This window comes from Pristis pectinata, chromosome 31 (assembly GCF_009764475.1).
Source record: "Pristis pectinata isolate sPriPec2 chromosome 31, sPriPec2.1.pri, whole genome shotgun sequence".
NCBI lineage: Eukaryota > Metazoa > Chordata > Chondrichthyes > Rhinopristiformes > Pristidae > Pristis > Pristis pectinata.
This window is the reverse complement of record NC_067435.1, coordinates 18,782,134-18,809,792: the sequence shown is the minus strand read 5'-3', so window position 1 is coordinate 18,809,792 and position 27,659 is coordinate 18,782,134. Positions and strand designations below refer to the sequence as shown.

General features: G+C 48.7%; 1 protein-coding gene across 1 annotated transcript in view; it reads right to left on the bottom strand.

The window, feature by feature from the left end:
* Positions 1-24,169, bottom strand: part of lmx1al (LIM homeobox transcription factor 1, alpha-like) — a 154,703-nt gene extending 130,534 nt beyond the window's left edge. The window contains exons 1-5 of the mRNA XM_052041851.1: positions 23,762-24,169; positions 22,995-23,119; positions 21,613-21,688; positions 15,107-15,191; positions 14,389-14,575 (exon numbers count right to left, since the gene is read on the bottom strand). Coding sequence (XP_051897811.1) covers positions 14,389-14,575; positions 15,107-15,191; positions 21,613-21,688; positions 22,995-23,119; positions 23,762-24,169 — 881 coding nt within the window. The remainder of the gene's footprint in view (positions 1-14,388; positions 14,576-15,106; positions 15,192-21,612; positions 21,689-22,994; positions 23,120-23,761) is intronic.
* Between the last annotated feature and the right edge of the window lie 3,490 nt (positions 24,170-27,659).

The following is a 27,659-nucleotide window of genomic DNA, read 5'->3' as shown; positions in this document are numbered from 1 at the left end:
AAGGTGAACCCTGCACCTTCTTCTTCTAGTCAACTCCCTTATCCATCTCTTCCGTGTTGCCCTTTCCCCAGCTCCACCACAGTCTTTCTTGTCCTCCTATCCACGGGAAGAAAAGCCAGAGGTTTGGAAGTCTGGAGGCTGCATATGCTGGAATCTGGAACAAGAAACAGGACACTGGAAGAACTCAGCAGGGTCAAGCAGCATCCACGGAGACAAAAAGAGTTGTTGAGATCCTGCCTCGGGACTGAGGGGAAAGAGGAAAGATTGCCAGGATATCACAGTACAAGCGAGGGGTGGGACAGACCTGTACACAACGGCCATCTTGAGCTTCTGACTGTAGGACATTTTACGCCTCCTTCTCACTCCCACATGGACCCGTCAGTCCTGACCTCCCCGGTTGCTGCGGAGAGGCCAAACACAAACTGGAAGAACAACATCTCATATTGCACTTGGGTAGGTGACAACCCAATGGTGTGAATGTTGAATTTGGCCATTTCAGGTAACCCGCTCCCTGGTGATCTCGCCCCCTCCACCCCTGCCACACGCTCACCTGTCCACCTAGGTTTCTCCCTTTGTTCACCTTTCCCATCCGCCCCCCTCCCCCATTATTCCTTCCCCATTCTACCCATCACCTATGTGCCCCTATCCCACCCCTCCCTCAAACTACTGGAACTCTTGCCTCTTCCCTCTCAATCCTGATGCAGGGTCTTGACCCGAAATGCTGACCTACAACATTTGCCACCACAGACGCTGCTCGACCCGTGTTTGGTGTTCTGGTTTCGAGGTGTGTTGTATTTGTGGTCAGGATATGGACGTTGTGGCGATGCTGGACTTGGTTACCTGGCCCTCGCTGGCCTTGAGGTGGTGCCAGAGGGTGCTGGTGAGATGGCTCTTCCATCCTGCTCTTCAGTAAGGAGTCCCAGGTCTGCCCCATCGGTGGGCAAGGTGATGCATCTCCAGGCCGATGTGTAACCGAGCAGAGCTGGTAAGTGGTGTCCATGTCAACGCTGCCTCATGCCTTGAGGTAGTCCCTGTTTGGGAGATAGTGCGCAACCAGCAGTTATATCTGCAGTGGGGAGGTATGGCAGGGATGTTTGGTCATGGTCTTTGCTTAGGGGGTACGTGGGAAGAGGGGTGGCAACAGTGGCAGATCACCCTGGCTGCTGTGTGAGGGGGGATCCCACCAACTGTAACCCCCACATTCTGGGGGAGGTGGGGATTCGACCTTTGAGTGCTGGTTCTGCCTTCATTGGGGTATTGCCTCTGGGAGATCCGGAGGGCATGTGTACCTGCAAGGGGTGGAATATCTAGAACATAGAACACTGCAGCATAGTACAGGCCCTTCGGCCCACAATGTTGTGCCGACATTTTTTCCTGCTCTAAGATCTATCTAACCCTTCCCTCCCACATAGCCCTCCATTTCTCTATCATTCATGTGTCTCTCTTAAATGTCCCTAATGTATCTGCCCCCACAACCTCTGCCGGCAGTGTGTTCCATGCACCCACCACTCTCTGTGTTAAAAAACTTACCCCTGACATCCCCCTTGTACCTTCCTCCAATCACCTTAAAATTATGCCCCCTCATGTTAGCCATTGTCGCCCTGGGAAAAAGTCTCTGACTGTCTATAGTTTGAAATGTTGAAAACTAGAGGGCAGAGGTTTAAGGAGAAAGGGGAGAAGTTTAAAGGAGGTTTACGAGGCAAGTTTTACACAGAGGTTGGTAAGTGCCAGGAACCCACTGCCAGGGGTGGTGGTGGAAGCAGCCACAATAGTGGAGTTTAAGGGGCATTTAGACAGGCACATGAACAGGCAGAGAATGGATCGTGTGCAGGCAGATGGGATTACATTTTATTTGGCACTGTGGTCGGCACAGACATGGTGGGCCGAAGGGCCTGTGCTGTACTGTTCTGTGTCCTAATAGTCTTCCTTAGCTGGTGGGCTGTGTCTCTGTGGGGGCTTAAGCAGGGTGGGATCTGTGACTGGGGTGTGGAGGTCTGTGCCTGTGGGGTAGGTGTCCTTGTGCTGACACGGATCCATGTATCAATGTTGTACATACATCGATCTATAGATTTCAAGTTCAGTCTTTGTCCTCGGAGGTGGCACAGAATCCTGGCTGTGTAATCATCCTGACTGGGCGTGCACAGTCCGGGCATAAACCTGGATCTCTGGCCCGAACTGGATTAGTGTCACTTTCAGACTGAGGGACCCGGGGAAGGGAAGGACGAGATGCTGGCGCTCGCAGTGTAGCAACAATCCCGCTGGCCTTTGAGATTGTCCCCGTGAACTGTACTGCTGAATCAGTGTGAGGGGTGTCTCCCAATAATTCACACTTCCCCACTCAGGACATTGGGAAACAGAAGAAGTGACCCCAGCACGTGGATACAGTGCCAGTCCTGAGTGTTTGATGCAATGACAGAAAATGTGGCATAGCAGCAGGTGTTCCGAGCTGTGCTGGGCTTTTGCCTGAGGCGTTCTCCTTTCCGACAGGTCACTGACTGAGGTGGGCAGGTCAGTGAGTCCGGTACCATCCCTGACCACGTCCGGGTGATGAGCCTGTGTGATGCCGGTCTGCCGACGACTGGATTGTTTGACCACCACCTCCCTCCGGTCCACAGAGGTTGCACATTGTTTCCAGCTCCAGCATCACTCAGCTCCGCTGAGTGGATGAGGGAGCACCCAGGAGACAGCCTGCTCCTGACCCCCACTGCGTGCCGAGGGTGTTGCTTGCACCAACTCTCCACCATCTGCTGAGCGACCCGCAGAAACGGAGATCTTACACACTCTTCCAATCTTATAGCACAGAGAAAGTCCCTTCGGCCCAAGGCATCCATGCTGGCCAAGGTGCCTTCCTGAGCTTGTCCCATCTGCCTGTGTTTGGCCCATATCCCTCTAAACCTTTCCAATCCATGTACCTGTCTCTTGGTGCTTGGCAACTAACAAGTTGCACCTTGAGGTACTTATGAACCAGTCGTGTCCGTCCCACCAACGGTAACGGTCAAATACTCCAACCATGTGGCAGTGAGTCAGAAGGATGGACAGAGAAGTATCTGTTCGATCTCCTTCTCCGAGTGTGCAGTGGGAGGCCCATTCCCTACTGTTACCACCCAACAATTTCAGCCCCCCCATCTGTGGTGTCAGGTGGCACTGTTGGCATTGCAGCAGTCCCTCAGTGTGGCCCAGGTCTGGCCCTGGAGAGGCATTCACCAACTTTTATCAATGCACCATAGAAAGCATCCTATCGAGATGCATCACGGCTTGGCACGGCAACTGCTCTGCCCAGGACCGCACAAAACTGCAGAGAGTTGTGGACACAGCTCAGCACATCACGGACACCAGCCTCCCCTCCATGGACTCTATCTTTACCTGTCGCTGCCTTGGCGAAGCAGCCAGCATAATCAAAGACCCCACCCACCCGGGTCATCCTCTCTTCTCTCCTCTTCCATCAGGTAGAAGATACAGGAGCCTGAGGACACGTACCACCGGGCTTAAGGAGAGCTTCTTTTTTTTTAATAATAAACGTTTATTCACTAAAAGCACTACAAAAGACAACCAGTGTCAATACACCACAGCTAATACAGAAAAGAGAAACTACGCAACGACATACTACGGTAGAGAATGCAAATACCAACGAAGCACACACGCGATGCTACACCCGTTAACGCGACACGCGACACTTCAAATAAGAATCGCGTTGGTACCGTCCACGACACACGCGATCCCCTGAGGGGCCCACCGAGCGTGGAACTCGGCTAGGGTACCCGCGGAAACCGCGTGCTCCCTCTCTAAATGCACCTGCGCGCGCACGTAAGCGCGGAAGACGGGCAGGCAGGCCGACCTGCCGGGACCCTCGGCCGCCCGCCGACGCGTCCTGTGGATGGCCAGCTTGGCCAGGCCCAGCAGGAGACCCACCAGGAGATCCGCCATGCGCCCCTCCCCGCGCCGCACCGGGTGCCCGTAGACCAACAGCGCCGGGCTGAAGTGCAACCAGAACTTCAGCAGCAGCCCCCATAGATACCCGAAGAGGGGCTAAGGAGAGCTTCTATCCCACTGTGATAAGACTATTGAACAGTGATAGACTCTTGACCTCACAATCTACCTTGTTATGACCTTGCACCTTATTGTCTACCTGCACTGCACTTCCCTGTGGCCGTGACACTTTATTCTGCATTCTGTTATTGTTTTACCTGTACTACCTCAATGCACTGTGTAATGAATTGACCTGTCCGATCGGTATGCGAGAAAATAATAAACCAATACCAATTTAGTGCACATCTCTCGCTGGTTATTACGTTCTTGCTACAACTTGCCCAGAACTTCCAGCCCAAGGTGTTCACACATCAGCAGCAGGAAGCACAGGGGGAGAGTGTGGCTCCTGCACATTCAGATGAACAGTGGGCCTGGGGTCAGTGGAGGAAACCTGCACCCAGGGAAAAAGCAGGGATTGCTGCAAGTTTCCACACTCTTCAGTTAACACGAAGATAGATTCAGGTCACAGGCCAGGTGTTGGGAGCTGGAGAAGCCCCACCCGTGCTCTCTGACCCCATCTGTGATCTCTGACCCCGCCCATGCTCTCTGACCCCGCCCGTGCTCCCTGACCCCGCCCGTGCTCCCTGACCCCCCGTGCTCCCTGACCCCCCACGTGCTCCCCGACCGCCCCACCCGTGCTCTCTGACCCCACCCCTGCTTCCTCACCCCCCGCCTGGCCGGGATGCAGACAGCTGAGTGAGCTGTGGCCACCGCCGGTGTCCCACCCAGACTCCCCCCGGAGACCCTCACAGCCTTTGACAGTGGCAGGGCTGGGGGTGGGGAGGAGTCTCACCTCCTGTCAAAGCCCATCGAGGGTTTGTAAACGGTGTGTACTGGTATTGGTTTAGTGTTGTCACTTGTACCGAGGTACAGTGAAAAACTTGTCTTGCAACACCGATTGTGCAGGTCAATTCATTACACAGTGCAGTTACATTGAGTTAGTACAGAGTGCATTGAGGTAGTACAGGTAAAAACAATAACAGCACAGCTACAGGGAAGTGCAGTGCAATAAGATGCAAGGTCACCATGTAGATTGTGAGGTCAGAGTCCATCTCATCATATAAGGGAACCGTTCAGTAGTATGACAGTGGGATAGGAGAATGTCTCTGGTCACTGAGACGTTCACAAACAAAGAAAAGAGAATATTTTAAGTAACTGGAAACATCTAAACATAAAATATAACTAACAGAGCCTACCTTGCCATTGTCTCTGTAATCTAAAGGGTGGGCCCTCCCATCTCAGCCTGCTCCAGCTGCTGTGGGATTGCACAGGCAGATCCCATGGTGATGGGCAGAGTGACAGCTGCACCAGGATCTCTCAGTGAGCCCCTTCCCGACTGCAGGTGCCTGCATGTGTCCGGAGTGGGGGTGCATCCCTGCACTTTTGCCAGCTGGATTCTGCATGTCAGCACATCAACCAGATACCTGGAACGGACTGTGAGCTCTCCATGCGGGAGGGAGCTCTCCCAGGGCTGGTTTACAGCCGAGATTATAGCCTGCACCATTGCAGGAGAAGACTGCCCGAGAGGAGGAGTGAACAGAGGCAAATCCAAGAAACCCGCCAGCATCCCCCATGACCTGAACGTGTGGGTTTAGCAGCAGTTGCAAGGTTCATGTCTGCTTACTTGGGCTCAAAGGGAAGGGGCTCATCCCTGACATTGTCCGTCACCACCCTGACTTCCTCAATCATCATGGTGCTGAGGTCTCCTTCTCACTCACTGCTCCTCCTCAGAATGGTAATACCAGGGTTCCTGAACACTTCACAATATTACCTGTCAACTTCACTCTCTATACTTTCCCACCTACCTCGTCCACTGCCACCCCATCAGTAGTGGCTGCTTCCCTCAAAGATCACCCAATTGTTCTCATCTCTGCCTCCCTCCACTCTGCCTGAATGAATCAACAATCTATTGCTCCGAGTGTCCGTCTTCATTCCTCCGACAGTTAAGCAGACCCTGCATGAACCCAGTTTCAAGCTGTGACACCTTATTCATTCTCAGGGCCCAGAGTGTTGCTGGAATGACCTGCAGCGTGCATGGCGAGTGTGCTTCCAGAGTGCTGCGTGGCACAGTACAAATGTACGGCTCGCCGAGGCATTTCACAGAACCACATAGTTAGAAGCCACGGAGAGGTCAGGTGAGGAAGGCAAATTTCCTTTACTAAAATGGCGTGGTCAGATCTGTTGGCCACTTCCCCAAACCTCTCTGCCTCCTTTATCATCCTCCTCACTCTTTGACCATGACCTTTGTAGGTGATTGTTCCTAATAGTTCCTCCTTTGATGCAGTGCCAGGCTTTATTTCAGTACTCTCTTAGGGAAACAGAACAAGTCATGTGATGTGCAAATGCAAAAGAAAAATATTTCCTATGCAGCAACTGCTGGCAACACTCAGCAGGTCAGGCAGCATCTGTGGAGAGAGGAACAGAGTTAACGTTTCAGGTCGTCATGAAACGTTAGCTGGATAAATGCAAGTTGTTGTCATACCCACAGCTTCATGTAGTTCATTGTGACTTCCTCCTCCAAGGATGGCAGGGTATGCGATTATCACGAACAATATTTCACCTGCACTCACAGCCAGGTCAAACCACCAAATGATTTCATCACTTGACTTTACACCAGAGCTTTTGTGCTGGCAATGCATTCAAAGCAAAGGTCATGATTCACAGGGCAATATGGTTGAGGAATGTGTTGACAGGCTTAGTCCCCAACGGGCTTCTGACACTGCAGTCACATCCCCCAACCTGTTGGGGAGCTGCTGCAGCACTGGTGGGACACAGGGTGTGAGGGAGGGTCAGCCCCTGGCTGTGGAAGGTCGGCGCTGTAAACTGGTCAAGCTGAAAGGATAGGGATAGGACCAAAAGTGGGAGACATGGATAAAGAAAATGTACATGCAGGTCCGGATAAGAAGGAGCAGTGTCAGAAGTGTGGATCTGTGTCACGCCACATGGAAAGTAGTGTCACAGAACGTGGATCCATCTCAGAACACTTGGACGTGACAGCACTGTCACATCAGGTGGATACAATGGAGAGCAAACCCTGTGTCCTGGTGAGGTGGAGATGGTGTGACACCGCTTTCCGTAGGCACAGGGAGATGCTGGATGTTAGGCATCTAACAATTAGTACAGTGTGAGGAGGGAGATCAGCCTCCCACGTACAATGAAAGGGAAGTGAATGAAGTGTAAGTGACAAGATCTGACAGATAATGATGTCAGAAGGTCACAACACAGGGAGAAGCCCGGAACGAAATCTAAAATCTTTCATTATGCCAGGAGAGGGAAGAAAATATACGAAGGTCTGGGGAGACCAAAAGTGTCAGACTGTCCCCCACCGGTGACAACCACTCTCTCTCTCTCTCACACACACACACACACACACACACACACACACACACACACACACACACACACACACACACACACTCACACATGTCTGAATCCTGAAATGCCACAGAAGTGACTTTCAAACTGAACTTTAGTCCATGTTTTGTGAAAGGAGCACATCTCGAGGTTTCATCCACAGCACCAAGTGGCCCCACTTGCAGCCCAAGGAAACAGTCTGGAATGGATCTCTGCACCACCCATGTTGTCCTTGGTAACTGGAACTATACAAGCAGCTACAAATCAGTGACTGGATCTCCTCATGTTTGGCCACGAAGGTCGGAACAGCCACAAGTGAATGAGTCGGGAAGTGAGTGAGAGGCAGAACCTACGCCAGGAATGCCACGCTTGAGCTGGACCTTCTACTCACAATGAAAGTGATGCATTGTACCTCCCTGCTTGGCTGACTTGTGTGTTTGATCCAGAGTTAACTAAATTCACAGATAAAACCTCCCTTCCCCTGTCTCACCGCACAGGAACAATGCCTTGCTCCACACAGGCACTTCACTAGTTTAACTTTAACCAGGCAGTCTGCAGCTCAGGAAGCCACACTAGACCTGAGGCCTTGGGCTACATTAGGGCTTCCAGTGATTCCAAGTAATCATACAACAGTTTGTTTAAATGGTCATGGAGTCATGGAGAGACACATGAAAACAGGACCTTCGGCCCAACTCATCCATGCCGACTGTGTTGCCCAGCGAGCTGGTCCAATCTGCCCGTGTTTGGCCCATAGCCCTCTAAACGTCTCCTACCCATGTACTTATCTAGATGGCTTTTAAATGTTGCTAATGTGCCCTCCTCAGCCACTATTTCTGGCAGCTCATCTCGTATATGCACCACCCTTTGCGTGAAGAAGCTGCCCCTGATGTCCCTTTTAAATCTCTTGCCTCTGATCTTAAACCTATGCCCCCTTGTTTTTAGCTCCCCCATCTGTGGGAAACAAGACTACGTGCTTTCACCCTGTCTGTACCCCTCATATTCTTATACACCTCCATCAGGTCACCCCTCTGTCTCCTACGTTCCAGGGAATAAAGTCCTAGTCTACACAACCTCTCCTTGTAACTCAGGCCCCCAAGTCTAGGCAACATCCTGGTAAATCTCTTCTGCACTCTTTCTAGTTTAATAACATCCTTCCTACAACAGGGTGACCAAAACTGTGCACAATACTCCAAGTGTGGCCTCACCAACATCTTACATAACTGCAACATAACATCCCAACTCCTATACTCAATGCCAGCGTGCCAAATGCCTTCTTTGCCACCCTATTTACGTGTGATGCCACTTTCAGGGAACTATTCACTTCCACTCCTAGGTCCCTCTGTTCTACAACACTCCCCAGGGCCCGACCATTCACTGTATAAGTCCTACCCTGGTTTGATTTGATGGTGATGGGGAAGGTTGTGAGCAGAGAATACAATTGTCCTCCAGTGAAAGGTTGGGAACATTGCTGCATCTGCATTGGTTTTTGGCAAAGACGTCACCTAATTACACATGGTAAAAGGATCAGGTTGGGAGGCTCGTGCTCAGGGGGACAAGAATGGGAACTGCTGTGGGCCAGGTCCCGGGACTGGTTTTCCTTTCAGTAAGTCAGTAAATTCCCTTCAAATGGCAGATCCTGCTTTCCTCATCCGAGCACATACTTAACAGGGAACGTTCCCCATCAGATCACAGTTATGGCAGTGGAAGGGTGCCTGGGAAACAAGTCCAGAGGTTGCCTGGTTGGGGAGAGCTTGCCACTGTGCCTAAACTATCACAAACAGCAATGTTACTCTTGCAGGATTAATCTTTGTGTGTCCATAATAATCCCTTAAATCCAAGCACCAATCTCAACATGTTTCACAACAACCATTCAGTGACCAGCTTCTTGACATACTCTCATTATCTGTGCCCGCCTCCACCAGGCCTGGCTCTCTGTTGGATGAGATGGTGGGAAGCCACATGAGTGACAACAGCTTCCTCCACTCCTACAACACTCACCTGAATGGCCCCCTATCACATCCTGGCACAGGAAAGAGTGGCAAGCAATGGGGTTCTAACATCACTGAGAGCTGACAGACGTGTTCATTTTACTCTGCACTAAATGAAGTGAATAAGTTGCCCTAATGGATTATGAATAAGCACTGAGCCACAAATGGGATAGAGAATCTCCAGGCCAGGATGGGGGTGTGTTTGTGTCCAATCGGTGCTAAGTTCACGGGCTTCAGAGAAGAGTTCTGCAGTTGGCCACAGGAACCACTAACTGCTTGGACCAGGTTGCCACCCAATGACTTGTCTGATGACCAGCATGGTCAGTCATAACAGAACCACTGGGTGGGGCAGTCCACAGTCTAACATCTGCCAGTCCACGGTCTAACAGCTGGCAGTCCATGGTCTAACAGCTGGCAGAAGGGAAGAAGCAGCTTGGCTGAGAACTTGGGGCAAAATGCAACCATCTCTCCTAACCCGGCAGAAGGCAGAAACTCAACATCAGAGATCTAAATAAAATAATCCCAAAATAATCGCCAGACTATCAGAACCCCAGAAGGTCGATACATGCTTGCGGCTCCAAGCCAATCATTACAACAGTGAGCCTAACATCAGGAGAAAGGGACAAGGATGTGGCAACAGGATACTCAGAGGATCAAAACCTGATCTAACATGGATTTCTGAAATGGAAATCATAATTGGTAAATCTTTGGAAGTTTTGAGGGGGTTACTAGCAGGGTAGATATGGGGGAAGCAGTAGATGTCATATATTTGGATTTTTGCAAAGTATTGTGATACACAAGAGATTATTATTTGATGAAGGGAAGATATCAGCAATCTAATTATTGGTTAAGGATTGAACACAAGAAAATAGGAGTAGGCCACTCGGCCCCTCAAGCCTACCCTACCATTCAATATCACCATGGCTGATCTGCGCTGGCTTCATCCTCTTTTCAGTGTCAGTTCCCCATAGCCCTCAATTCCCTGATCCTTCAAAAACGTATCTACGTCCTCTTTAAATACCCCCAATAATCCAGTCTCCACAACCATCTGGGGTCAAGAACTCCAGAGATTCACCACCTTCAGGTTTAAATGACTGCCCCTAATCTCTTCCTGATTGGTTAACAGACAGAGGGCAGTGAGTCAAAATAAGTGAGTTTCGGGTTGACAAGTTCTGACCAGGAACGGTGGGAGTGTGTGTGCCAGGATCTCAGCTGTTTACAATCTGCATCAGTGACTCTGGTGAGGGGCCTGAGTGTAGAGTGTTCAACTTTACTAATGACATGGAGCCGGGTGTGAGAGAGACACCAGGCACACACAGGTACGAGGAGCAGTTCAGTGACTGAACAAGAAAATGGCAGATGAAGTATAAACAGGGATGTGAAGTAATCCAATTTGGCAGGAGGAATGGCAAAGGACATGAACAGATTTCCAAACATAAGCAAGTTCGTGGGCATCAACATCTCAGAGGGTCTATCCTGGGCCCAACACATTGATGCAATCACGAAGAAGGCACTCCAGTGGCTCTACTTTATTCGGAGTTTGAGGAGATTTGGTACGTCACCAAAGACTCTTGCAAATTTCTACAGATGTACGGTGGAGAGCATTCTGACTGGTTGCATCACAGCCTAGTATGGAGCCTCCAATTCACAGGATCGCAAGAGGCCCAGCTCCATCATGGGCACAACCCTCCCCACCATCGAGGACATCTTCAAGAGGTTGTGCCTCAAGAAGGAGGCGGCATCCATCACTAAGGACCCTCACCACCCGGGACATGACCTCTTCTCGTTACTACCATCAGGGAGGAGGTACAGGAGCCTGAAGACCCACACTCAATGTTTCAGGAACAGCTTCTTCCCCTCCGCCATCAGATTTCTGAATGGTCCATGAACCCATAAACACTACCTCATTATACCTTTTTTTTCACCATTTATTTATTTTTGTAATTTATAGTAATTTTATATCTCTGCACTGTACTGCAGCCACAAGACATCAAATTTCACATCATATAAGTCAGTGATAATAATTCTGATTCTGATTAAAAGCCAGCAAGGGGTGTGGGGAGAGAGTGGGATACAGAGTCAGCCATGATCACATTAACTGGCAGAGCAGGATCGATGGGCTGAATGGCCTACTTCTTTTTTTTTAATGATTTCTAGGAGGTTGTGCTTTCTCGGTGAAAGGACACGTGGTGGTTTTCAGGGAACTACTGGTGTCCACACGGAAGTCAAGGCATAGAGTACTCAGGAGGTGTGTGATACCCTTTGTTGCAATGTGTCGGGCATAAAAGTGAGGAAGTCCCGTTGCATTTGCTAGGGTTTTATGACCACGGATGGAGTACAACAGTTCCAGCGTCCTCATCAAAGGAAAGGTATACCTGCCTTTTAGGTAATGCAACAGGGATTTACTGGATTGATTCCTGGCAGTTATGGGCTGTTCTATGAGGAAGGGCTGAGTAGATTGGGTTCTGGACCTTAGACAAATAAGAAGTGATCAAAATCTAAATTAACCCACAATTTGTGACAATCCTGGTACAATCAACAATAATCAATTCTTAATAATCCTAATTAAAAACACATCAATGTTACAATCTCAGTAAAAATCAGCCAACTATATTTTGCAACAATCCAATAACATTCAACGAAACAACCTAAACAGAACAGTTTACAAAATATCAGAATAATTGTTAATTAATCACAAGCAACAAATCATCTCAATTCCAGAATAATAAAGTATCTTCAAAATTCTGGAATAATCAGTGCAGACCAATCCCTGAATAATCAGTGCACACCAATCCCTGAATAATCAGTGCACACCAATCCCTGAATAATCAGTGCACACCAATCCCTGAATAATCAGCAAATCATCATAATCACAGTTTAATCAAAAACATCACAGATCCCAGAATAGACAAATCGTCACCAACCCATAATGAAATATCCCTTAAAGTGTTGGAATGAACATTAACCTATTTACATGTCTGAATGAGCAGCAACCCACAAATGAAACACTTTAATCAGCATTAAAATTCCTGAATAATCACCAATTCATTACAAACAATGAATAAACCCAGAATCATTTTAATTTTTAGCAATCCCAGTATAATCAAATTTTCAGATGAATCAATTGTTCTTTTTAATACCAGAATAATCAGCAAGCATCATATATTCAGAAACATGTTTCACAAAATCCCACATACTTAATTCATTACACCAGAATTTCCATTAACATTTCAGAATCAATCTAACATTATCAATAGCAATTTATTTATCAATCCTGGAATGATCAGCAGATTCAGGACAATCAACATAAATCTCTCACAAGCCCAGAGTATACAATAAGCCACCACATTCTGGGAAAACAAGCAATCTGTCAAAAATTCAGACTAATCAATTTATTGCAATCTCAGAATATGGAACAGTTGATCACCATTCCAGGGAAATGATCCACTCTTCAAAGAAGAACATATATACACCAGGGTAATTATCAACCCAGTGCAATCGCATCACCAGAAAGCCACGTTGGACCAGAATAAGCAGTAATTCTTTGCAATCCTTAAATAATCCAAACAGCCTCATAATCTTAGAACAATCAAACAAAAGTCAGAATGTCAGTCAATCCAGAATATCAGAACAGAATCATCAATGTTAAAAAAATACTCATTCATCTTAATCACAATCTCAGAACAATCATCGGTTCGTCAAATTGCTGAATAATTAACAATTTACCATTATTCTATAATCTTCATTTCAATCCCAGAATAATTTGCAGTTCATTGTAATCCTGGATTTGGGTAGCAATAGACTGCTGATTGATTGGTTTGTTGATTACAGGATCATGAAAGTAAACCAACAAAATCATTGGCTAATCACACAAAAAAACACAATCTTGGGATAATCAACATTTCACAACAATCTAGGAATAATGAACAATATGGCAAATTTTCAATAATGATTGAATTAGCACAGATCCAAAATTGTTGGTCATCTGTAATAATCCCAGAAAAATCAGTTTTTGGAAACTCAACGTGAACCAATCATCACTTCTAGTAAAGTAACAATTTTGCCAAGACCCAATAACCAATTCCGGAGTAATCAACAATGCGTCAAAATCCTAGATCAATTCAACGTGACATCCCTAGATAGTTAGCAAAACATCAAAATCCCACAATAAGAGTGCATAACTATCAGAGAACCAACAAACCGGTTAAATCTAAGAGAATTCAATGAACAATGACAAGCCCGCTGTATCACTTGATTGCAATACACATCTGATAAATCAAAAGCAGAATCTCAGAATAAGAAAATGATCCTTTGAAATCACAGAATACTCAGTTTATCAGTTGCCCACACTCGGCAAACCATGAAAAAGTGACAAAGTGCAAAAAAAGTGATAGACAATTCCTCACCCCAGATAAATCAAATGTTCATTAAAACTTCAGAATAATTAATAATTCAATACAATCCCAGGATTATTGGCGTTTCCTCATGCCAGAATCATCAACGATTCCTTAAAGCCAAATTAACTTCAATTCATCACATTCCCAAGACAGTCAACGATTCTTCAAAATTCCAGAAAAGTCAGCAAATCTCAATGCTGGAATAATTCCACAATCCTAATACAATCCGTAATTCAGTCCAGTCCGAGGATACTCAATAATTCATCACAATTGCAGAAAACTCAATAATCTATTCCCAACTAATAATCATCACCCCCCTCACAACCTGAGAGGAAGCAAACTTTCACAGTCCCAGAATTATCAACATTCTGTTCCAATCTGAGAATAATCATCAAATCCTCACATCCTCAACAATTCATTCCCTCTCCCAGTAATCAATGATACCTCACAGTCCCTGAGTAATCACTAGTTTACCGAACTCCAGGAGTAAATCAAAATCAAGGAAATTCCCTCAAGAACGGTGCAATATTTAAATCACGAACGTGATTTAACATTCACAATGATCACAGCAATCATTCCATTCTGGATTACACGGGAAGTGAATGAATGATCGGAGTCCTTACTTTTCATAGTCGCGCTTGCAGTACAGCCTCTTGCTCCGGCAGTAGCAGGTACCGGAGAGTGGCTGCAGACACGCTGTGCACTTCAAACATCCTTCGTGCCAGGATGTGTCATTGGTTCGCAGGAGAAAGCGGTCGGTGATGGTAACGTTGCAGCCCGCACACATCTGCCCCGGTTTCCGCTCGGAGCCTGGACAACAACATTCGGAAGTGAGTTTGCAGAATAACTTTGCATTCCTGCCCTTTGGTTCTGCCACCACCTTAAACATCCACTCTCTGCACTATCGTTAACAGGATCCCTGAATCATGACTGCTGTGTTTATTGAAAGAGTCATACATGAAATATATTTATCAAAGCTCATTCACAATTAAAAACGGCATCAAGGTTCCTGCAATATTAAGGGTCTCTCATCCTCATGACCTGTGAGACAGCAAGAGCTGTGAGGGCTGTCCATCTCCCGCAGTGTTACCAGTCAGTCCTCAGTGGCCCGTTCAAGAACTTTCGTTTCAGTGCCACGATGCACTGCAGCAAGTCGCTAACCCTCCCAACCCACAAACTTGGCGACCTGAAGGGACGAGGGCAGCAGGAGAACGGGAACACGCCCCCTACCCCATCCCACACTGCACACACAACGCTCCGTGTGTGATCTGGCGCTACTGCTACAGGACGTGACGGTGGATGGTAAGCAACGGATTCTCGGCACGGTGATCAGGTACTAACCAGGATCCAAAGTAGGCGCAGTTTGCTTCAGACACATGGGGGTCTCTTCTGTTTTCATGTTGCCTGCACATTTAGTGACCCAAACCTATCAAGTTAACAGATACACATCAAATTAATAACACAAATGTCTGCTGACTCCAACAAGAAATTGTTATCAGGATAAGAAGCAGATTTGGGATTGTGCTACATTACTTCACAAACTATGTTTCAGTGCAGCTCCGTTCACCTCCCTGACTGACGCCACACACGGCCACACTGATTTAAAAACCACGTTGTTTCTGTAACCTCTGAGGAACACGTTGATCATGCAACATCTACATCTGGTTACACTTCCCCAAAACCAATACATACAGCCGGGTCACTAACGCTGTAATCTCCTCCTGGAGACACTGTCCTCACACGGAAGAACTCCCCATCACTACAACTGTGCTGAACGGCACAGACCCTGAAGCGAGCTGGCATCTCCAAACCGGGCATCCATGACGTGCAATGGACCATCGGCAACAGCGGAGATCTACAGCACCACATGATCTGGCATGTCCATCACCACCAAACCATGGGCTCAACCCTGGCACAATGAGGATGCCAGGAGCAGCACCAAGTGAATGTAAAACTGGGGGGGCCCACCAGTGAATTGCAACACAGGACTAAACAGCATGCGGTAGACAGAGCCACACTCAAAGGGTCAGGTCAAAGCTCTGCACTCCTGTCAATGGTGGAGTCGAGCTGAACAATTACACAGCTAACGTGAGGGGGGGTCTCCAGGAATGTCCCCCTCCTCACTGACGGCAGGACCCAGCACACGAGAGTTAAAGGGAAGGCTGAAACATTCACAAGCGTGCTCAGCCGGAGGTTGCTGAGTGGAGATCCAGTGCTGTACCTCGATGATATCCTCACCAGCACGGAAAGTGGTCTTCAGACAACAAGTCACTCCACGGTATCAAGAAATGGCCGAGTGCAGAGGAAGCAGCAAGTGTTACAGAACCAGAAAACATCCCAGGTGTAATACTTGCCTTTGGCTCAGCAGTTCCAATATATTTACAACGCCGGCATCTAGTCGATAATGGGGAAAAATGCCTGGACACAAAAAACATTATAAATCCAACCTGGCCGATTACTGGCCAACCCACTGTCAATCAGTAAAGTGAAGGAAGCTATTGGAAGTGCTACCAAATCGCACTTACCCACCAACAGCTACTGAGGCCTAGTTTGCATTATTGTGGCACCCCTTGGTTACAGATCTCATCACATGGACCAGTGAATTCCAGTGGTGTGGTGACAGTGAGTGCCCTTGATATTTGACCAAGTGTGACATCAAGGAAATGGAAGGGCAGTTCACCCAACACAATTACCTCATGGATATGTACTCAAACTATATCATGCTGAGATGGAGCAAGATGAGGCTGGATCCGAATCAGTTCATTGTTCTAGGTCACAAGAAGAGCAACAGTTATGTCTGTTAAGATTTAGTCCAATCAGAGATTTTACAAGGTAATGAATGTGTATTAATTCCCGTGTTGGAAAGCAAAATACCACAGATGACGGAAAGCTGAAACAGAAACAGAAAATGCTGGAATTACTCAGCAGGTCAGGCAGCATCTGTGGAGAGGAAAGCAGAGTCAAAGTTCCGGCCGGTTCTGATACAAAATGGGAAGGCTGGTTACCAGAAATTGTCGACTCCTGAGGGCAGTAACGTGCCTGGCTGGAAGGTGAGAAGTTGTACCTTGAGCTTATGTTGGGTTTGGTTGGGACAGTGTAGGAGGTCAAGGACAGAGAGGTCAGAGTGCAAGTGGGATGGAGAGTGCGAGTGACCTGAAACCAGAAGCTCAGAATCCCCCTCGTGGATTGAATGGAGCCGTTTTACAAAGCAATTGCATTGTCTGCATTTAGTTCTTCGATGGGAAAGAGACCACACCTGAGCACTGAATGCAGCTCACTGCATTGGCAGGGGGAGCTGGGTCGCTGCTTCACCCGGAAAGAGCATTCGTTTCCCTGGACGGTGGGAAGTGATGAGGTAAATGGGCAGGTGATGCGTGGGAAGGAGGGGACTTTGTGTTGGTGGCAATGGAACAATGAACCCAAGGTTCCCAGTGCCGAAATGGAAAGGTGTTTCTGTGGTGGCATCGCATTGAAGTTGGCAGAAACTACGGAGGGTGAATGTAGATTGTGGAAGGTGAGGCAATTGTTCGGGATGGGCAAGGGCCAATAGCAGGGTGAGGGAGATTTTGGATCAATAGATTAACTTACAAAAATGTTGATGCCTTCCTGCTGACTAATCTATTGAGTACAGAATGAATTACTTCTAAAGCATTATGCATCTAATAAACATCAGCCACCTCACACACTTCTGCTGCCAGGGACCCATGATGAGAATAAATGTAAAAGTCTTCAATAGCTCTTGACAGCAGCCAGAAAGAATTTGAAGGGGAATTCCACTCAATCAATCCATGAAACAAATAGTTCTGGAGAGAAAACGAAAGTGTTCACATACTTCTTGTTGGGGACCCCTGGTGACAGCGAATATAAGATTACTATGGCCCTTGGCACAGCTCACAATCTCAGTCCGAAGGAGAAGTCCTCTCAGTGGGAAAGCTCTTTCTTTTATACAGGGATCAAAAAATTCCCTGTCACATGATAGGTCACTACAGTAACCAGCTTCAACCAAGCTCCTTACATATTCTTGACACATTAACCAGTACCACACCAGTGGTTTTTTAACAATGTTAGTTTCCATCTCATTCTGTACAGTTCAAATTCCATCAAAAGAAGCAGCGCGCAATTTTACTTAAGGGTTACTTTCTAAAGTTGGACACATTACTTCAGGAGAAAAAACAAACCGCTGGAGGAACTCGGCGGGTCAGGCAGCATCTGTGGAGGCAGAGGGATAGTTGATGTTTCTGGTCAAGACCCTCCACAAATACCGCATGAGATTCTGTAGCAGTTTGTAGATTTGCTCCAGGTTCCAGCATGTGCAACTCCCTGCTGTCTACACTGTTTAAGGAAGCACTTCACATTTTTCTTTGGAGCACCTAATCGGGGTTTCAGCTGCAGGAAATTCGAGAGATTCTGCCTCGTTGATGGCTTCCTTGTCTGCTCCATGTGATAACTCCGCAGTTTAGAAACATCCAGATCACGGCCCTCGTCATCTGTCACAGTCCACTGGTCACCCTGGACATGTTAAATGGAATCTTGTCAATGGCCTCCAGTTCATCTGGTGCTGGTTTGTCCTTTCCCACAGAGGCCAGCGTACACTCTACCTTCTCTGCTATGTCCACAACCTGCTCAAGACTTGTCTTTCGTCTTCATCGATTGTGCTTGATGGCTCACTAGTGATACAAGTTATTTCCATTTCAACTTGTTTGGTTGCTGCCACCTCACCAGCCTCTGATTCGGCAGTTTCCATGACTTCAGAATATCTCAAGCTGCTGTCCTGGATCGGTGCACGCTGAACCCCGGATGCCATTGGCAAGGTGGCGCCAGTTTCTACACCTGTAGGGTCGGGTCTCCGGTTTCAGGCGGCAATGAGTGCCTGCCTTCAACTCTTCACAGTTTCGTTTTTCAGCTCACTGTAGCATTGACTGCGGTGGTTTTCCTGCAGCTCAGTGATAGTTGAGTGCAGAACTTGTGTTGCTGAACCCAGTCAATCAATAGGTTGTTGCTGTGTTCCCTGCTCTTCAGGCGGTTTAACAGGTCCTTCACACACTGCTTCACCCATTCTAGTTTCCATTTCTCAGCAATATTCCCTACAAGTGGCTCAACTTCGTCCTGTCACCCAGTATCAGATGGAGTGAACTGCCCTTGTGCTCCTTTCGAGGCTATGACCATCTTCTGCACATCCTCTTCAAGTCTCTCATTGGTTCCCTGCTGTGGAACTTCATCTTTTCCTGCATGTTCCCCGGGGCTACATGAACAGGTGTCACGTCCTCTGCCATCACTTCTTGTCTTTTACCTGAAGACCAATAGCTGGTCAAGGTGCACATTGGCCAAGGTCTCCAGCTTCAACTCTCTTGATCAAACAATTCCCTGCCAACTGAGAAGTACTTCCTGTCACACGATAGATTACTACAGCAACTAGCTTTAATCAAACTGTCAGTCACATTCTTGACATATTAGCCATTCACACAGCAGGGGTTTTGCAACGTCAGCTGCACAAATCACAAAGGTTTTAATAAACTAAGTGTGATATCACTGTTCTAAACTGATTACAAATTTCTTGTTGTCTTCTGCATCATAATACAGAGATCTTTGAAGATACACATTCTTGTATCTCTGGTTACAAGGTGCATAATCCCATCAAGCCTGATACCCAAACTGGTACCCAAACCCATACCCAGACCCCAAGCAGTGACAGATTCACTGCACATCAGGTGGAGAAAGAAATAGACAAGGAAATCTGAGTGAAAATGAGTCAATGAACGGACATTCCCAATCATGCTGGTCCCCAAGGCTGACAAGAGAAGCTTAACAAGTGATTCTTGATCTTCACCCATTACCAGCCTCGTAAGACCTTTATACAGAATTGGTGAGGTTCTAGTTCTTTGCAGAGTTTGACTTTGCTCGTGTAAAAGTGGACATAGAACGCCAATGTTACCTGACCCATAAATCATGGTAAGGCTCTTCACTTTTATTCAAAATTGCCACGGGGAGTGTCAGCACTGAAAAATTTCCAAGCAACTGACAAGGTGCTGCAAGGCACAGAGTGTTGCCTGTGTCACTGAGAGGGTCTTTAGTACTGGGGATGGCAATCTTTCCATTTTAAAAGAGATTCCCATAAACTTCAAGATCACCACAGCACAAAGGTTAAATGAAGTTAATCCACTTATGCCTTGGCCGAAATTGTTTTTCTTGGATTAAAATTAGCTACCAATGGTTTACATCCAACTGTTAAATCAGAAGTCATTCTAAACGCGAAAAGATCAGAAAATAAGAGACTTTTGAATATGGTTCAGTATCAGTCAGATTCTGTTTGACCAGATTTAACTATGGTGCTTACACCACTGCACCAGCCGCTTAAATGCGCAGGGAGAAAAGGAACACTGGCAGCATTTTATAAGAAGTTTCACCAGGTCCAAGCAGGAGGATCTTTCACTCAGGCCATGGATTGTAAACCTCTATTAGCCCTTTAGATTCAAAGGTGGCCATTCTGGCCATGGTAGACTGCAGAATGCAATTCTTTTACTCAGTATGGCCACACAATGGGTACTGGTTTGCCAAATGAAATGCAATCTCAGATACTTCAACCAGGCTGCTGCAAGATGGTCTCAATGTACGGCCTCTGAAACGCTCCCTGTTGTTTCACTAGACGAGGTATTTTCCACAAAACACTTGTCAGGTGTTGTGCGAAATATACTTCCCACCCGTTTATTAAATAGATGCTATCTCTGTGAAACACCGTCAATAAACAGTTGTTGTCTCCCATTACACCTGCCACCACATTATTACATCGATATCACCCCCAAAATACTTACCAGTTTAGCATTCACCAAAAACTGCCATCAATATTCTCCGCATCTGATCATTAAACAGATAATATCTCCAGCATACTCTCTGCCAGGTTATTGTGCCGGGAGTCTGATCCCAAGACCCACTCTTCAATATTATGAAACAGATTGTCACCATTATAATTTCCGTCAGATTATTAAACAGGCTGTCCCCAATGAACTCTCCATCAGATCATTAAACAAACGATTTCCACAATAAACAATCCATCAAATTATCACATCGACAATTTTCCCGATGAACTTTCCGTCAGATTGTCCTTTCAATTAAACAGACAATGTGATACCTCTAACCTGCCTATTTGATTACAAAACAGAAATTCGTGCATTAATTTCATGGAATTGCTGGATATATTTCATTGGCGTGGTTTAATTATTAAATCCTGGTCAGGGAAAACGTATTTGGCAAAGTCTGTTTCCAATGTGGAATTCATGAGGAGCTCTTGAGACAAAGACCGGAACCAGACCGGGGGTGAGCCGGGGGACGGAATGGCCGAGTTGGCGCTCACGCCAGGCGCAAAGTGTCGCCCCGTTCCAGCGCTACCCATTGCTGAGAATTTGATCTGTCCCGAGAATACGCCCATAACTAGAGAAGATCGGGGATTCCCCAGACAGGGAGTGTTATCATTGCAGTGATACTCATAGTTTGGAAAATAGAGTCAATGTACTGACGGCAACCGCGGCTGTAAATACTGTTCCAAATGATTGTTCGCCTTTGGAGAGTGACCATCACGGGTTAAATATTAAAATGTACTGATTGAACATACTTTACATCAGATATTTCACAGTGTACTGAGACTTAAAACAGTTTTGTGCGCCGGATGTCTAATGTATGGGTAATATTAACGAGTAGTTTATTGCAAAGGCAACGCATCCTTCAGAATAATGTAAATACCGACACAAGTTTGAAGGATCTAATCGGTACAGTCCAGTCGTGCCCTTGACTGCTCTCGGGAGAGGATCTCAAGGAGACGATGAACCCGTTATTTGGGATTCGGGGCTGTTTACCGTTTCCCACTTTAGCTGCACGGAGGAGGGAGAGGTGAGCGGGGTCCCGGGCGGCGGAAGGTCCGCCGATTTATTACTGGGGGCGAATGAAAGGCAGGTGATGTGCTTTCATTAAAAGATCTTCAGATTGTATAAATTCCGCGCGGAAAGGCTCGCCGCCTGTGTGAGTGAGAACAGTATGTGTCCTTGTGATGCTCTTTGATGCTTAGGGTTGTTCTGACAAAAAAAACAAATCGCACACGGTCAAGGAAGAATTAATAAGTCTCAACAAACCTTTAACAACGATTAAACCAAATTCACCAACAAAGGTCTCTACTTGTCCTCAGCTCCTGTGCCGCGTAAATGCGTTTAACACAGACAAAAATTCAAATCACTCCCTGTCCATCCCTCACACTCCCAGGAAAATCACTTCTCATCTTCCAGTTTCCCATTTACAACCAACCTGTCTGGAGTTAGTTATGATTTTATCGGCTGGCAAAGATAATTCCGGATTTTCATTTTCCTGAGTTTGCTGAATTTGAGATTGTTAACCGATCCCCCAGGTGTTACCTGCCAGATGGACAAACCATCTCAGCGCACTGAGGCTCCGGGTGGGAGGCAGCGGCCGAACCGGGGCCCCGAGGCCGGAGAGGGGGAGCCGAGAGCGGGAAGAGCCGGCATCGCCGCCGATAGCCGACCGGGGGACGGGGGACGGGGGGGGACGGGGGGGGGGGTGGGGGGGGGGGTGGGGGGGGGGGAGGGGGGAAAGCGCGGGCAAAAACTGGGAGTGGGTTGGAAAGGAAGAGATTAGGGGAACAATAAAGGCTGATCAAATAAAAAGGGCACGGCTGAATTGGCAGAAAAAAAGTTTAATATTATATAACCTTTTAACCTGCCTTGATGTAGTTCGATCCTATATTTAAACACTTATTAAATCCAACCTAAATATATTGATATAATAAACTGGTATACTTACCTAGTCTATACTTCCATAGAAACGTATTTCAACATTTGGATGAACATTTTATAACAGAAATATTTAGTATGAATATAAAATGTAGTGAAATATTATAGATCTTTCGATAATCAGAATACCTTCCCATGGCGGGAGTATCGAGAACAAGAGGACGAAGGGCCTGTTTCAACATCGAAGGATACGGTCCTAATGCGGGCAAATAGAATTAGTTAGATGGACAAGTATGGACGTGGTGGGCCGAAGAGCCATTTTCGCCCAGAGGACTCTACAACCCCACATGTTAAACATACATAGTTAATACTGATCTTTGTAATCAGATTTTTTGAGATAGAGACGTTGGTATTTAAGCGCCGGCCCGTGTGCCGGGGATTTAGAGGAGAACTATCGGGAAGTGTTAATAAAAATCCGGATCCTGAGCCCAATTTACCGCATCGGGAGAATTGAGCGAACCGGTAACTTGGGAGCCGGCGTTAGACTGTCGGAGACGCCGGCTGTGTCCTTCGCTTGGACCCGACCCGCTGATACCTTCGCCTCTGCCTCCCGCCCAGCGCTCTGCGCCAGAGAGACAGACACACAGATCTGACAAAATCCGCAAAAGCAAAACAATTCCGTGCCCCGTCCCCCGTCCCCAGCAGCCCCGACCCACCCCCTCCCCGTGCGGGATAGTCCAGGTGTCGCTGCCCCGAGACAACCTGAAATACAAACTCTCTCTCTCCCCCTCCCTCCTCGGATGTGCGGAGTGTTTCCAACGTGCGCTGTTTGGATTAACTCGGGTATAGTTTGTAATGTTCACGATTTAACATTAACGCGAGAGACACAATACACTCAGATGTTTACGGCTTTTAAACTGAATTCATGTTTCAACTAGAGCCAAAATGTTCCCGGGCCCAGTCCGGGACTTGGTTCCAAGTGTCCCGACACCAATCCCGGGCAGGGGCGGCTTAATCCAGAGTGTCCCGGCTCAGACCCGGGTTTAGTACCGAGTACCCGGAGCTCCGGGACCAAGGACACGGAACCAGAGCAAGTTCATCAGACCCCGACTCCCAAACTCACGCGCAAAATCTTCTACTTCTCCAAAAACCCAGCTCCAGTCTCTCCGCCGCCCCAGTGCCTCGGCGTCCCGCTGAATCATCTCCCCTGTCGGATGGAAGGGCTCCCACTTCAGGGAGCAAACTGACACATCCCGGGACAAACTCGGCCCCAGCCCGGTTGTTCTCGGGGCGGTGTTCGCCGCTGAGCCCGGGCTCGGCGCTCCCCGCAGGGACAGACCCCGGCGTTCACTCCTCTCACCGGCCTCTCACCTTCATGCCAGCCCCTCATTGCCGACAGCCCGCCCGTCGCTCCCTGCGCTGAACATTCCTCACGGGAAGATGAGCAGCCGGATGAGCAGAACGCCAGCAGACACCAGAAGCAGCGGCACCGGTGTCCTGGGCATCCCCGGCACCGTGTGTCAGCGGTGGCGAGTCTCCGCTCTCCGCAGTGAGAGCGGTCGGCTCCAAGTGTTTGGACCTTTGGAGGCTGGGACTGCGTGCGCTCCGTGCGTCGCAGCGACCTGCCTCCCTTCGCGTGTAGCGACCACCGCCTGTCTGAGAATTTGACCATCGGTGGCAGGGAAAGGAGCCGTTCGGCCCATCTTCCCCGTGCTCATTGAATGGAACCACCCTCATAAACACGGGCGCACAGACGCCCGCGCACCGTAATGTGTGCCCCCGCACAGATGTGCACACAAGGTCAGCCACTCATTGAGTGGTACAGCATGGAAACAGGCCCTTCGGCCCAACTGGTTCATGCCGACCCTGGTGCCCACAAAACTGGGCTTATTTGCCCGCGTGTGGCCCCAATCCCTCTGAATCCCTCCTCACCATGTACTTATCCACCCACTGAAAGGCCTGGATAGGGTGGACGTGGAGAGGATGTTTCCATGAGTGGGAGAGTCCAGGATCCGAGGGCACAGCCTCAGAATAAAGGGACGTCTCTTCAGAACGGAGATGTGGAGGAATTTCTTCAGTCAGAGGGCGGTGAATCCGTGGAATTCGTTGCCACAGAGGGCAGTGGAGACCAAGTCACTGGGTGTATTTAAGGCAGAGATTGATAGGTTCTTGATTGGTAAGGGGATTAAGGGTTACAGGGAGAATGGGGTTGAAAAAAATCAGCCACGATCGAATAGTGGAGCAGACTTGATGGGCGGAATGGCCTAATTCTGCTCCTGTGTCTTTATGGCCTTATGGTCTAAATGGTATTGTAGCGACTCACGGTCCGAACAAGCGAACCGGCTCGGCAGTCGGATTGCACGTCGTTGAAGCGGCGAGGCCCAAGATGGCGCTGGGCCTTCGCCTTCCCCGAGCGACGGGGAGAATCCACGTGCGGGAAAAGTTTGATGACGTAGCGCATACGTCATTTTCAATTTTCGGAGGGCGGGAACCGTTCCTCTTAAAAGGCGGGAAAATAAATCAGTTTCATTCTGCAGCTCATCGACTAGTGTCTTACATTCGCATCGTGGTAGCAGCCGCTACATTGGTGACCCCGACGGTCCAAACGGATTTTGGACCCACACAATGGATGACAATGCAGCAGCCAGCACAGTGGCATTGAAGCTGCCCACCTTTTGGACGCTTTGGCCCGGCATCTGGTTCGACCAGGCTGAAGGACAGTTCCAGCTTCAGCAGATCACCTCCGACTCCACGCGGTACTACAATGTGGTCAGCTTTCTGGACCAGGAGACAGCCGCCTAGGTCAGAGACTTCATCCGGTCTCCTCTGGAGGAAGGCAGGTACCCGGCTTTCAAAGAACTTCTTATTCGGACCTTCGGCCTCTCCCACCGTGAGCGCGTCGCCCGCCTGCTTCCTCTCAACGGCCTGGGGGACAGATCCCCATTGGCCCTGATGAACGAGATGCTGGCCTTGGCTGAGGGACACAAGCACTGCCTCATTTTCGAACAAGCCTTCCTCGAACAACTACCCAACAATATTCACCTACCGTTGGCCGATGCCGATTTTGGCAACCCACATGAGGTAGCCGCCCGGGCAGATGTCCTGTGGAAGGCCAAACGTGAGAGCGGGTTGTCTGTCGGCCAAATTGCCAGACCGCGAGCCCAATGCCTACCTAAACCAGTCCTAGCAACCGAGCAACCACACCCTGAAAAAACAGACGATGACACTGGTGACCAGCTGTGTTTCTACCATCAGAGGTAGGGCACAGAGGTCCGTCGATGCCGCCCACCCTGCAAGTTTCAGGGGAACGCCAGGGCCAGCCGCCACTGATGGCTACGGTGGCTGGCCACCAACACAACCTCCTATTCATTTGGGACAAGCAGTCCGGGCGTCGTTTCCTCGTCGATATTGGAGCAGAGGTCAGTGTTTTGCCCCCGACCGGCCACGACACACATAGCAGGCAACAGGGTCCTGCACTCAAAGCCGCAAATGGCACAATGATATGGACTTTTGGTACCCGTACAGTTCAATTACAATTCGGCGACAGCCGTTTTACCTGGAACTTTACCCTTGCCACTGTCGCCCAGCCACTCCTGGGAGCCGATTTCCTTCAGGCCCACAGCCTGTTAGTCAACCTGCGAGGGAAGCGGCTAGTGCACTCCAGAACTTTCCAAACCTACCCCCTGGGAGAAGCCAGCCTACCAGCCCTGCGCCTGGACTCCGTTTCCCTGTCTGGCAACGAGTTCACCAAGCTCCTAGCCAAGTTCCCATCGATTTTGCCACCTCAGTTTACAAATTCAATGCCCAAACATGGGGTGCGGCATCACATCATTACCACAGGGCCACCCCTTCATTCCCGAGCACGATGACTACCTCCAGACAAGCTCTGCCTGGCAAAGGAAGAGTTCTGTCGCATGAGGGAGCTGGAGTTCACTGGCAGGTCAGACAGCCCCTGGGTCTCCCCCCTGCACATGGTCCCCAAAGCCACCGGCGGGTGGAGGCTCTGCGGTGACTACTGCAGGCTGAATGACGCCACCACCCCGGACCGCTACCCCATCCCTCACATCCAGGACTTTGCGGCAAACCTACACGGGGCCCACATCTTCTCCAAGGTGGACCTCGTCCGGGGATACCACCAAATCCCAGTCCCCAAAACTGCGCTCATCACTCCATTCGGCCTCTTCAAATTCCTTCGAATGCCATTCGGCCTTAAGAATGCCGCGCAGACCTTCCAGCGGCTGATGGACGCCGTAGGCCGCGACCTGGACTTCGTGTTCATTTATTTAGATGACATACTAATTGTCAGCCGTGACCGCCAAGAACACCTTTCCCACCTCCGCCAACTGTATTCCCGTCTCAGTGATTTCAGTCTCGTTATCAGCCCGGCCAAGTGCCAATTCAGACTCGACTCTATCGATTTCCTCGGCCACAGAATCACCAGCGAAGGAGCAACACCCCTACCTGCCAAGGTGGACGCTATCTGCCATTTTGCCCATCCCAACACAGTCAAAGGCCTGCAGGAATTCCTGGGGATGCTGAACTTTTACCATCAGTTCATCCCTGCGCCCTTTGTTCTCGTTGATGTCTGGCAAGGGCAAGGACATGGCCTGGAACGATGAGACCGCGGCTGCCTTTGTTAAGGCCAAGGACGTCCTGGCAGACGCCATGATGCTGGTACACCCTAGGACAGACGTCCCAACTGCCCTCACGGTTGACGCATCCAACACCGCGGTCAGTGGGGTACTGGAAAAACTAATCGAAGGCCGTTGGCAACCCTTGGCATTTTTCAGCAGGCACCTTAGACCACCCAAACTGAAGTACAGCGCTTCTAATCGGGAACTTCTAGCGTTCTACCTGGCGGTCTGGCATTTCCGGTACTTTTTAGAAGGCAGACCTTTCACCGCTTTCACTGACCATAAGCCTTTGTCCTTCGCCTTCTCCAAGGTCTCCAAAAGCTCGTCAGCAGCGACATTTGTCCTACATTTCCGAACTCACAACGGATATCCAACATTCCAACATGTCTCTGGAAAGGACAATGTCATTGCTGATGCACTTTCCAGACCGACCATCCACAGCCTGTCCCTGGGTGTAGACTACACGGCCCTGGCTGATGCACAGCAAGCTGACGACGAGCTGCCCAGCTACAGAACCGTAGTCTCGGG